The sequence below is a fragment of the Terrapene carolina genome, unplaced genomic scaffold, assembly GCF_002925995.2.
Source record: "Terrapene carolina triunguis isolate 2854851 unplaced genomic scaffold, T_m_triunguis-2.0 Scaffold193, whole genome shotgun sequence".
In the NCBI taxonomy this organism is placed as follows: domain Eukaryota; kingdom Metazoa; phylum Chordata; order Testudines; family Emydidae; genus Terrapene; species Terrapene triunguis.
Window position 1 is genome coordinate 4213125 of NW_020664544.1, and position 12779 is coordinate 4225903.

Consider the following 12779-nt stretch of genomic DNA (forward strand, 5'->3'; position numbering starts at 1 on the left):
TCGATGGGCGAGCACGAAAAGCGGTGATCGAGGATGGGTGTGTGTGTGTAAAAGAAGAGAGCAGGAAAACTTTGGGGATAGGAGGACAGATGATATAGTGGCTAGGACTTAGGAAAATGAGGTCCAGTTCCCTGCTCTCACATACGCTCTGTGAATCCTTGGGAAGTCCTTTGGCCCAGATCCTCTAGGGTATTTAGGCACCTAGCTCCCATTTAAATTAATGGGGGTTAGATGCCAAAATACCTTTGAACCTCTGGGCCTCAGTTTCCCCATCTGTGCAAGGGGGATAATAGCCGTGCCCTATCTCAAGGGGGTGCTGGGAGGGGAAAATACATTTCAGCTTGCAAGGTGGTAAAGGGGGGCTAGATTAGTACCATAGAAGGATGAACACCATGGAGACCACAAGCATTTGGGTCCGAACTATCCTCCCGCTAGAGTGTGTCTAGGTCCGGAGGTTTGTCCTGTGCAGACACAGGGCTGGATATGCACAGGCTCTGCCCCCGCACCATCAGCACCAGATTTCCTAAGAAGACCAGTCCTTCTAGAGGCACCTAAATAAGCAGCCACAGCTCAAGAGAGCGCAGCACCTGACGTGCAGGCCTCTTTGGAACAATCGGGCCAGTAGTATAACCTCGTTTCACTGCCTAATTGGAAGTGGACCCCTTTGGAAAACCAGGCATAAGGGCCAGATATGGCAGCAAGGGTTTGGTTTCAGGCCCATCGCGACTGGTTACAAAGCCATCTCGAGCCCAGGTAGCGACTGCTCTTTCTTCTGTGGGGACTGGTCCACCAGCGTTGGACCGGGGGTGGTGGGGAAGGGGGCCACCCCCCTACTTTTTAACAAAAGAAACATAAGTACAGAATTCAGGTCCCCAACAGAATAATAGATTCTGCTGGGGAGGCGCTGCGCAATTACACCTTTCGCCCACCAGGGGCTGCTGTGGCACCAGAAGAGAGGGCAGCTGGCTCACTGCGGGAGCAGCCAGCTGTGGAGAGGGAGGGGGCACTTTGGTCTTGCCCCCCCCCCGCCCACAAAGGTTCTGGAGCCTCTGACTGTCTCCCTCCCCAGCCAGGCGTAAGATTAAGCCCGCAATCTCAGGACCACACGACTAAGCTGCACTCCTCTTTGCTAGGGGACAATGCTCTTTTCCCTCACCCCTCACCAGTTCAGTCGGCCGAAGCTTTCCCAAGACTGCGTACTAATTTCGGGTGCTTCCATTTTGGAGCGCCCAAGGTTAAGACACCTCAGATCCGATTCTCCGGAGGACGCCAAGAAGCCACAGCTCCCCCATCACTTCACCTGGAGCTGCCTGGGTGCAGAGTGCCTGCGAAAACCAGGCCCAAGGCAGCTCAGAGGTCAGCACTCAGCTAGCCCCGGTAAAGGCCTTGCTCCCGGAAAGCGTCCCATATTCAGGACCGCGCTTAAGCAGGTGTTCAAGCCCCATTGTAGTCAACGGGACTTCAGCACCGCTGCTTAAAGTTAAGAATGTGTCCAGCTGCCATCCTGCAGAGGGATGGACGTAAGCATATGCCTAGGTGCTTTCTTTAATCAGGGTCTAAGACACATTGTAAATCAATGCAAAAGACCCCCCCTGATTTCAACAGGCTTTGGATCACGTCCCCAAAGACCCCATTCGTCACTTGAAAAATTCACCATTAGCTTATTTTTTTAAAAAAATTAACAATTAGCAGACATAACATTTTGGTCATACTTTATAGTAAGGTTTCATTTATCAATAGTTGTTCGTAAGCGGTGTCATAAGGATGAATAGCATGTCTTAGAGAGGGTTCTAAACACCCCAGTAGAAGGTGCTACAGCTGGTCAGAAGCAACCTATTAACTCACTGGACTCTAAAACAACCCATAACAATTGATTAATCCATTTATTAAAACATCTATAGAAATGGAACCTTAAAATAAATTAGGAGCAACATTTTTTCCTTTTACACGGATGATTCAGACACTGTCGGTAGCTTTAACGGAAACTACGATATTTTTATATTTCGCCTCTCCAACACACGACCCCTTTCCTTAGTTAAAATCTGAAACCCTAAATGTATCAAAAAGGTCTTCAATTTTAATATTAATATTATTTATTATAATAAAGAACAGTCAAGCAGCGTGAAAAAAATATATCTTAGCTACATTACCTTAAATTGCCAAAAATATACACATTTTTTCTCTTTTATTTAATAATAATAAAAAAAAAGACACATGCAACATACTAAATGTGACATTAGCCTTAAAACGGGTAAAGAACCGTGTACCCCAGTGCAACCGAAACACAGATAATCTTTAGCTTTTATATTTTTTTCTCCTCTTCCTCTTTTTCACGCAGATACAAAGTTTAATGTCAACCTTCTAATAATGGCCCTTTAACGCATCCTAATCTCCTGACAGGACCAGGCAAGGAGCATACTTTAAAGGGACCAGGTGCTTTTGGAAGAAGCCAGAGAAATCTTTTCTTTAAGTGCTATCTGTCTCTTCCTTCCTCTTATCCTCAACCTCGCCCATGTCTGATCTACGAAGCTGCCTTAGAGCTAAGAGGCTTGGTATGCCAACAAAAAAATATGTGTCAAATACACACAGGGGTAGCTAGGAATCCACCGAACCAGGCCTTGAATGGAACCAACACCAATGGAGACGATGGTTGGGAAACAGATTCCTTGGATTTGCTTTCATTTGTCCTGGAGAATGAACTTGTTGCATCGTGAGTAGAACTGGCTGGAATGAAAAAGGGGCCGGGAAGTGAAACGCTCCCTCCACCGTGTTAATGGACTGTTGTCCTAACAGGGGGGTAGATGGCAACCCAGATCTGGAGTTCTACAGTAAAGGAACAAACCAGCCCAGGACAGCAGCTGGCAAAATATTTCGGGGCCGGTTTTTAGTGCAGCCAGCTTCTGAAATTGCAATTCTGCACGGGCAGCTTTTCACGGGTGGGATCCCACAGGCCCACTTGGATCCTCCCACGCGCACGCCAGGTCGGCATCAGATCACCCAATCTGCATGTGGGAACATGGCGCCCTGTATCACTGTCCCAGTGGGGGGAGGGCTTGCAGGAGGGAGCCCCCCACTTGCAGAGGGGAAAAAAATTACACATAAAAAAGTGCAGGCACAGAATTGTGCAACTCAGGGTTGGGGCAAACAAAAAAACCATCAGGCGAGTGAAAAACGGAATTCAATGTTCCAGGCTGTGACGTGTACCAGGCGGATGGAAGTTTGGCACATCTTGATTCTTAACTCACTCAGGAGGTGGCTGGGGAGAGAGAAGGAACATTCACTCGAATCACATTTTGCAGCCTCTCCTATTGATATTGCAGAGACCATAAGGATGAGAGCAAAACTACTTTTTTCCCATTTTCACTTTTATAGCTGCCATCTCCGTCTTTCCAGTAGCTTCTTCTTGTTTTTAAACAATAGCTTAAAAAAACCCAACCCAATAGCTTTCCGAACAGAGAGCATTGTTCTGCCCGGTTCACAGAACAGAAAGCGAAATCCCTGGGAGGGTGAGGGGGGGCGCTCTCTGCTGTTGGTTCTGCTCAACCATTGGGGCAACAATCTTTAAAATCAAATCAAAGAACAAACGTGAAATGGGTTTAATAGATGGAGTCAAACGATGATGAGCTTTTCCACTGGCATCAGCACAGACCCACCGCTGACAAATTTGAATAGTGCAAACCAGACGAGGCGGTGGGAGTGTGCTGAAAATCATTTGTATCCGGTAAGGTCTGAAAACTTTTTTAAGACCCTCAGTGTTTCCAGTCGCTGGAGTCTTGACCCCTCGCCCCCCCCGAGAGATCCAGATTTAACCGGGAGAGGGGGAATTCAAACGTTTGACGCCGATTCCCCCTCCCTGAACTGTCCTTCAAAAAAACCCAACCCTGCATTGTCCAACCTTAGAGGAAGCAGGTTTCTTTGCCACAGGACCAGGTCTCAAGGTGGAGTTAAGACCAGACAGCGTGAAGCAATGAGGCTATCCAATGCCCTAGGCTGGGAAGACTGGCCACATTTCCAGGGCCTGGGCTAGCTAGTGCCAGCGACGGGGGAGAAAGTTCTTGCCAGAGTAGCCACATTCGGGAGGTGGGTAAGGAAGCAAAAGTAACAGATTTCAGACCCTCCCTCCCTTTGCCTCCTTGGTGCCGTTTTAGCCCCGTGAGAAGACGGCCTGGTGAGAACACACCCCCTGCGGCGGGGCAGGCAGTGGGCAGTACTGGCGTTAGCCCTTTTCAAGTGGTAATTCTGGGCCTGTAGACTTTGGAAGGACAGAACGAGAGAGAGTGTGAGAGGGAGGAGTGTGCTTCTCAGGTGGAAGGGACAGCACCCAGCTGACCAACCGGCATCCGCCCTGCAGCTGGCGTAGAGGTCCCAGTAGTGTCTTTAAGGTTAAATCTTCAGCAGAGACACCCACCACAGTGGCTGGGGTAAGAAGAAGGAGGCATTCACCCCTCATGCCCAATCCCCTTCCAGAGCTCTGCCATCCATGTCTTCCCAAGCGGGATTTGGATCCGGTGGTGTGGTGGTTCCCGAGGGCAGAACATCTCCTTAAGGGGGTCACAAGGCGACAGGCAGGAGCGAAGTCCCTGCTGTAGGTTTGTTGCAGGGTTTTCACAGTTCATATTCCTCTTCGTTTCCCCATGTGATGGGACAGAATCTTGACTCCCCGCCCCCCCCATGGCCCCGCCCCACTTTCCCAGACGCGTCGTATCTGGCACCCCCCCCCGGAGGGCGCTGCAAGCTGTCTGAATGCTGTGCAGAAAACAAGCAGAGATGACCCTCCAACCAGTCTCGGCCTAGGATACTCTGTGGTCTTGGTTTAGGGCCCCATCCTGGAGGCCTCACACCCGCGCACACTCATACACACACACACACGCACTGGAGAAGAGGCCGGAAGGTGTCAGAGCACAGGCGAACTCTCGCCCTCTGCTTAGCAAGGAGAAGTGTAACTTCGCTTCGTGCAAGTGCGCCATGGATCAAACCGGCAGGGACCTCCCCCTGCCCCATCTCTCCTCTTAGAAGAGCACCCGATACCAGGTCTTGGCCGGAGACACGTTATCTTCTAAAGCACCACCTGCCACTTCCCACGGTCGGGAAGACCTTCTCAGAAGCTTTGTGCTCATTGCTCTAAAGTATCCGAATGTGTGACCGCGGAGAGCCGTGTTCCTGTAGCAGAGAGGAGCGGGCCGCTGGTCTGCTCGGGAGGCCTTAACCCTTGTCCTGGGTGACAGCAGCTCCCTTTTCACTCATGCTCTTTAAAAAAAGACATGGAGAAGAGAGTCATCAGACAGGCAGCAACCCGCAAGTGAGCGGAAACGAAAGCCCTGCCACGCTGCCGGCCTGCCCCTGCTGGGGCACGCAGCCTGAATGAGGAATGCCTGCTTCTCCCCGAGGCTGAGATCAGCAGAGACACTTGATTGGGAGACCTCCCCGCTCCCAGTTTAAACAGACTCCTTGACTCTGGCATTTGCTCCCCAGTGCTCCACCAGGCTGGGCCTGCTAGGCCCTGTCTACAAGGCAAGAGCTGGATGGAGGAGGCGAGTTTGACGGGGCTTTGTCATAGCAGATCACACCACTGGCCTCTCAAATCTGGGGTCCTGCCTCTGACAGCAGCCAATACCATCCTGTTTTCTCTGTGCCCGACTCTGCATGTGTGTGTCCGCGTGTGTATCCCCTCTTGAGCCCTGCCGGTCAAGAAAGCAATCCCCCTTGTATTTTACCACGTGAAGCCAATAAGGTCAGAGCCTGGGAACAGTGGTGGATTAGCCACTGGGCCAATGGGGCCCGTGCCCAGGGGCCCCAGCCAATTGGGTGCCCCTGCACCCTGACCCGCTCCGCCCGCCCGGCGCTCCTGCCGGGGAGTGGGGTCAGGGCACGGGGGCTTGCCCCGCTCCCCTGGCACTCCAATTTCCGTCAGCAGTGATGGGTGGAGCAGGGCAAGCTCCCTGGGAGAGTGGGGGGACTGCAGGCGGAAGGGGTGGGGAGGGGCCCCCACTTGCTCTGGCCCAGGGCCCCACAAAATCATCATCCGCCTCTGTCTGGGAAGGGGTGTTGCCCCATCGAGGTGTCATGAGTAAGGCTACCTTTTAGCCACGGGTATATTTTTAGTACAAGTCCCATGGGCAGGTCACAGGAAGTAAACAAAAATTCACGGCCCATGACCTGTCCATGACTTTTACTATCTGCCCCTGACTAAAACTTGGGCGGGGGGCCATGGGTGCTCTGGGGGGGGCGGTCCTGGGGCGCCGCGGGTGCTGGGGGAGATGGCCTGGGACCCCACTGGTGCTGGGGTGGGGAGGGTTGGCGGGGCTGGCAGGGGCTTCCTACCCAGCTCCGCATGTCCCTGCAGCTCCTAGGCAGCGGAGGGGCCAGTGGGCTCCCCGTGCTGCTCCCGCCACAAGCGCTGGCTGCGCAGCTCCCATTGGCCGCGAACCACAGCCAATGGGAGCTGCGGGGGTGGGGCAGCGCACGGAGCCTCCTTGCCCCTCCGCCTAGGAGGAGCTGCAGGGCCATGCTATTGGGAGCCGGGGAGCACCGCACCCCAAGGTAAGCGTCCCCCCACAACCCCAACCCCTTGCCCTGAGCCTCCTCCCACACACCCAAACTGCTGCAGAAGTCGCAGAGGTCACGGAAAGTCACGGAACCCGTGATGTCCGTGACAGACTCGCAGCCTTAGTCATGAGCGATGGGGACAAATCCAGGTGCTGCCGTGCCTGCTTCTGCAGCTGGCCTGGCATGTGCGGGGGTGGGTATCTCTGGGTGCACCTTTGCTCACCCCAGCGCCCTGTCTTGACCCCACTGATGTCAGTGGAGGTAGGATCAGGACCACCTGGCTGGCTAATGAGGGAGGCGGATGAGCCCGAGAGGCAGCATAGTCCCGTGGGTAGGGCACGCTCTGCCACTGATGCATTCTGTGACCCTGGGCAAGACTCTGCCTCTCTCTCTGCCTCAGTTTCCCCTATTTAGACTGAAAGCTTGTTGGGGCAGGGACTTGTCTCTTACTACACCCCTGTACAGAGCCTAGCACAGGGGGGCCTTGATTTCAGCTAGGTGTTACCTTAATACTCCTAATTTACGCACCGTTCCTTTCTGGGCACTGCTGTCCGCCTGGAGGTTGAGGAAGGGGTTGGTTTGTGTGGAAAGGACCGGTGGGACTCCCGCCCCCGAAGCCATCAAGCTGTTCCCCGGAGCACTCAGGGGCGGGGCTGTCGGGGTCCCCATCAGGCTGTTGCCGGGGTTGAGCTGCTGGGGGGAGATGGACGCCAGGAGGGAGCTGCCGCTGGGAGGGGGCGCGGCGGCGGAGGTCATCAGGGCGCTCGAGTGGAGGAGGGGCGTGGAGGTGGCCGTCAGCAGATTGGTCATGGGCAGCTGGGAGGTGCCCGTCATCTGAAGCCGCTGCAACTCCCTCTTCTGCTGGATTTGCTGCATCATCTGGAACACCAAGGCCTGTTGCTCCTGGAGAAAGGGAGAGAGAGTCAGGCTGGATAAGGGTACAGAGCATGTGGGAGGCTTTGCATCCATGTACCTGCATGGATGCAGAGAAATAGACTCACACCCGATTCACTAACACAGCAGGTGCATTTGCATGCCCCTCTCAGCTCTTATCCCATGGCGCCTCCCTGGTCTAGCAGTGTTAAGTTGTACCCACTAGGTTAATCACAACCAGCTGGCACATTTTTAAGCACAACATATCCCTGTCCACACTGGGTGGCTAAGTCGTGTTTAACATCTTGTGTTCGTGATCACTTTTTCTAACATGATCCATTTTTCTAGAGTAGATATGGTCCTGGGGTGGGAGTGTGCTTGGTATCCTTCCTGACCACTTCAGTCGTCAGCAGGCACCCTGAAGCATGAGATTGGATGACTCCTATTTTAGGATCCCTACAAACACATTGGCCCACAAATGTATCCAGCCCCCTTTCAATCTATCTGCAGTATTAAATCTGATGTCCGGCAGCCTGTGGAGTTCATTGCTATGAGTTCTCAGACTGGCTTTCAATTCCCCTCCCTCCCCCGAAACTGACCTTGTTATATTTAATCTCCTCTGGTGGAATTAATTACTCCAGGTGAGCTGAATCCTGTGGGGATGGAAGGGACCCAACTCACCTGGAGCTGGCAGAGATGTGCTCCAATCAAATTAAACCACTTTAGCTTCCATGGAAAGCATCGACCAACAGAATACACCCATGGAGCTAACTACTAGTTCCCACACACAAAGGGAGCAAGGGGGTGACATGGTGACATCAGCTACCGTAGAAGAGAATCCCCTTGAAAAATATTGTTCTGATTATAAATAGTTGAACCTGGAAACCTGTGTGTATAATGTAAGACTGACACCTACTGGGTGAGATTCTAAGCTGATGTAAAGTTGCAGAGCTCCATGGACTTCAATGGAATTATGCTGATTTATAACAACTGGGAATCTGTCCTGAGATATTTTACACACTCACGGATCCTGATTGTTACACTGCTTTAACCCAGGATTAACTCTACGGACGTTTCATGAGTGTACACGAAATAGGAACCAGATCAATTATGTCCAGCACACGAGGACAGGTTTGTTTGTGGTTTATATGAGTGCCAGTGAAACGTGGGGCCCAGCTCGGCAGTGACCTGAACGAGGCTGTAAGTTACACGCCAGCTGGCCAGAGAAACAAGTGAAAATGGAGAGGCCGTGCAATTCACGCTCCTTTTTGCATACCGCTGGATGCCAAATTGATGCAATGCCCGGCAAAGCAAATGAGACGAGATTGTAAGGTAAACAGTCTGGCCCCGCTCCTACACAAGGCCAGATCTCATTGACACCAGTGTAGATCAGGGCTATTCCCCAGTGAAGTCAGTGGAATTCAACTGGTGTAAGTGAGAGGAGAATCAGGCCCTTGTTAGGCACTGCCTTTCCCGCTTCACCAACTTTCCAGGTTTGGCGTGTCAATTGCCCTGGTTCTGCCCACCTACCAAATGCCAAGTCTGTGTGTTCACGGCACATGGATGCCTCATGTACCTGCTGACATAGGCGCTGACTCCGTGGGTGCTCCGGGGCTGGAGCACCCACGGGGAAAAATTGGTGGGTGCTTGGCACTCACCGGCAGCTCCCCGCCCAGCTCGCTTCCGCCTCCTCCCCTGAGCATGCTGCGTGCCTGCTTTTTCCCCCTAGCTCCCAGCACTTGCGCCGCGAAACAGCTGTTTTGCGTGGCTGGGAGGGATGGGGGAGGAAGGAGAACGCGGCGCGCTCAGGGAAGAGGCAGGGATGGGACGAGGATTTGGGGAAGGGGTCCAATAGGGGCGGGGAAAGGGTGGCGCCGGGGCGGGGCCGGGGGCGAGCACCCACCGGCACCGGGGAAAGTTGGCGCCTGTGCCTGCTGACGGCTCCCTGGGACCTGATCAGCCCACAGAGGGCACATCTACACTGCGATCCGAGCTGTGACTGCAGCATAGGTAGACATTATCGAGCTACCTGTACCTGAGTGATTGTCACTGCTCCAAATAGCAGCGTAGATGCGGTGCCACAGGCTAGCAACGCCCTGGGTTCCGGTTTGGCTTTCACAGCGTGCGCTGAAATCCACACGGCCGTGTCTACGCTGCTATTTTCAACCGTGCTTGTGTGGGAATCAGACCTCAAACTACAATGCAAATGTAACACCGACAGACCCTGGTCGTCAGCAGACGGGATCGAACCTGGGACTGCTGACGCTTAGTGCATGAGCTTCTACTGCATGAACTAAAAGCCACGTGGCTCTTAGCTAAGGCTGTAGCAGAGTCATTAATCTCTAAGTGGCCTTGGTGCCACTAGAGGGGACAGAACACCACACCCAGGAGGTGTGTGGGTTACACAAACATTGGCTTTGGTTTAACTAAGGTGTGAGTATAAACCGAGTTACTCAAAGTGGTGGAACTTTGTGTGTGACTGGGAATCAGTTTAAACTAACCCCAAAATAAGCCAGAATGAGCATGTCCACACAGGGGGTTGCACTGGTTTAAGAACTGATTTTAGGGCTGATCTCCGCAGCATTGGTCCCAGTTTAAAGACGTGTAGATAAGCCCACAGTTAAATTGGCACAACTTGTGCATGTAGACAAGGCCTTTAGCAAACATAGCAACGGATGCGCCAGGCCATGATCAGTCTTTCTTCACTGGACTAAACCTCCCCCAATCCAAACTTCAGGCCAGGCCCTTGCTGGAGGGGGCAGAAACCTGGCGCAGGGACACTTACCGGATTAAACGGCTGGGACGTCAGGAGCTGCTGCAGCTGCTGCAGCTGGTGTTCGTGTTGGTGCAGGAGGTGCCGCTGCTGCTCCGTCAGGGGGCTCAGGCCTGGCACGCTGCGGGGAAGACGGGACGTTAGCGTAGCCCGCTGCCTTGCATTCCTGCTGGGGTATTTCCGCATGCCCAGCCCCGAGGAGAGCAGCAGTCTCAGAGGGGAAGCCCTGCCACAAACTGTGAGCCAGGCTTCTCAGTAAGGATACACGGCTGAAGTCATTTAAGCTCAGCTTCCCTTACGGGTCAAACTAAGCTGCCTCTATGAGAGACAGTGCGGTCCAGTGGGCAGGACGCTAGCTCTGACACGAACCACTTGTGTGACCTTGGGCAAGTCACCTGCCTGCTCTGTGCCTCAGTTTCCCCTCCCACCTTTTGTCTGTTTCTATTGCAAGTTCTTCAGGGCAGGGACTGTCTCTCTCACTAGGCGCGCACATGTCATTAAGCACAGTGCCTAACACAAGCAATAACTGTCATACGTGTGTTAGTATGCAGTGTCACATGTTGCTTGGTGCATACTTTGGGGTTTGTGTGGTCTGGGATGTACATGTTTAGCTTGCCGTGGACACACCTAACTTTGGGAGCATGCCGGTGTTGGTTTGCACAGAGAGAACTAGCCGGACACAAGGCTGCAGTTCTGGAGGAAAGAGGAAACGAAGGGCCGGGGGTCATAGCCCCGCAGGGAGACAGAGGCTGTGCCGGGGGCAGGGGGTCGGAGATGCAGGGATGACTGTGCTGCTCCCCCTCGGGATACCTGGGGGGCCCCTCTCACCTGCTCAGGCTGGTGGAGAGCTGTAGGGCGGGTGGCCCGCTCGCCTGCGTCAGAGGGTTCTGTGGCTGGGCGGCCGGAGCTCCGTTCAGATTCCCCAGCAGCCCATTCATGGGCACCTGCTGGCCTCCCGCCAGGCTCCCCAGCAGGCCATCCACCCCGGGCCCTGTGGGCAGGCCGTGACTGGCTGCCGCACTTCCCCCCAGCGAGCCGGCCGTCACCCTGGCCAGGCCGTTGACCTGCTGCTGCACCCCAGGGAGGGGCAGCGAGGTGGGGCTCTGCTGCAGCAGCGGCAGGGGAGGAGGGGTGCTGTGGAAGGAGAGGGACGAGCTGCTTCGGCTGGGGCAGCCCGAGTGCGGATCCTGGGGGGAGAAGCAGAGAAACGGAGAGAGGGTGAGAACTGAACCTCGGGTGCTGTTTATCGGCTGCTCAGCTCCCCCTATTGCAGCTGAGGGGTGTGCCCAGCTAGGGGCAGGAATGCTGCGTGTGGGGTGAGGCTGCTGGGCTCTCACATGCCTGGCTGGAAGCTGACACCCAAATGCCCGATCTCTAGGGATGCAGAGTAAATTGCCAGCATTCTTGCTTCCCTTTGTACAGCACCTAGCACATACCCACCACCACGGCCCTCCACGCCCTGGGTGGGGATGGATGCACCACAGAGATGAGTCGGCAAAGCTTAAGGAGCCTCCTGTTGCCCAGTCCTGGCATCGATTTCCCTGACTCCATCTGCAGAGAGCCAGCCCCTTAGATCACAGAACACCCAGGGCGGTGGGTACGGGCTGGTTTCACCCTGCCGGACCCTCCCATTCGGTCCAGGGGGTCTGGCCATCGCTGTGTGCTGCTGATGGGGAGCAGCGATATAGTGTGGGGGAGTCCCTGGGCCCCACTGCAGGGTCTCGGCGGCCACTGTACCTCGGAGGAGGTGGAGAGGGAGTTCTCGATCCCAAAGCTGTTCTTGCAGGGGGAGTTCTTGTTGATGCTCAGGGAGTCGCTGTTGCACACTGCAGGGGAGAGGAGGGAGTCAGGGGTAGAGCCCAGCATCACCACGGTGACGCAGAGGGACAGCAGGTGCAGCCAATGGCTGGACCCGGCGTGGTTTTATGCACCATGATAAAATCCCTCAAACTTCCTCCCCCCAGGCCCAGAGAGCCCCTCTGCGGCAGGCTCCCGGGGGGGCGGGACCGTTACGGATGAGCGCAGGGGTATCCCCCCCCAGTCCCGGTCCCAGGCGGCCCCTCACCATTGGCCGGCAGGATGTACTGGGCGTGGCCGGAAGGGCCGTTGCTGGTGGTCACCACTGGGAAGGGGACAGAGAGCTGGACGTTGAGGAGCTGCAGCCGCTCCTTCTTAGCTGTCAGGGTCATGATCTGCTCCTGCAGCCGCTGGTTCTCCTTCTGCAGGGAGTGCAGGGCCTTGAGCATTTCTACAACTGCGGGAAACGAAAGGGGGGAAGGGGGATGGGGCGGGGAGGCAGAGAGAGGAGGGGGGCAGTGGAAGAGGGGAGGGAAGGGAGGAGGGGTGGGAAGGAGAAGAGGGGGCACACGGGGTGACACAGTTAGAGCATCTACTGTGCAAGGACAGGGGCATACCAGCCCCCACTGTCCTCTCCACTTTGGCACAGGTTAGCACGGAGCTCCCCTCCCCACCCTGGGAGGGGCTGTGTCTGCACTCCTCACCCCCCCCAGCCCCTGCCCCATACCAGGAGGGGCTGTCTCAGCACCTCTCTACCCACCCTGCCGAGCCCCCGTCTGCAGCCTCCCCC

The 12779-nt window shown here is 54.9% G+C and overlaps 1 protein-coding gene across 4 annotated transcripts in view; it reads right to left on the reverse strand.

Moving 5' to 3' along the window:
• Positions 1-4704: 4704 nt before the first annotated feature.
• Positions 4705-12779, reverse strand: part of MLLT6 (MLLT6, PHD finger containing) — a 65364-nt gene continuing 57289 nt past the window's right edge. For 3 of the 4 annotated variants that reach the window (XM_026654726.2, XM_026654728.2, XM_026654725.2), the window contains exons 15-20: positions 12258-12446; positions 11930-12018; positions 11021-11379; positions 10205-10313; positions 7075-7449; positions 4705-5247 (exon numbers count right to left, since the gene is read on the reverse strand). In XM_026654726.2, the coding sequence (XP_026510511.1) occupies positions 5203-5247; positions 7075-7449; positions 10205-10313; positions 11021-11379; positions 11930-12018; positions 12258-12446 (1166 nt within the window). In that variant the 3' untranslated portion in view covers positions 4705-5202. The remainder of the gene's footprint in view (positions 5248-7074; positions 7450-10204; positions 10314-11020; positions 11380-11929; positions 12019-12257; positions 12447-12779) is intronic. The other variant, XM_026654727.2, reaches the window with a different exon arrangement.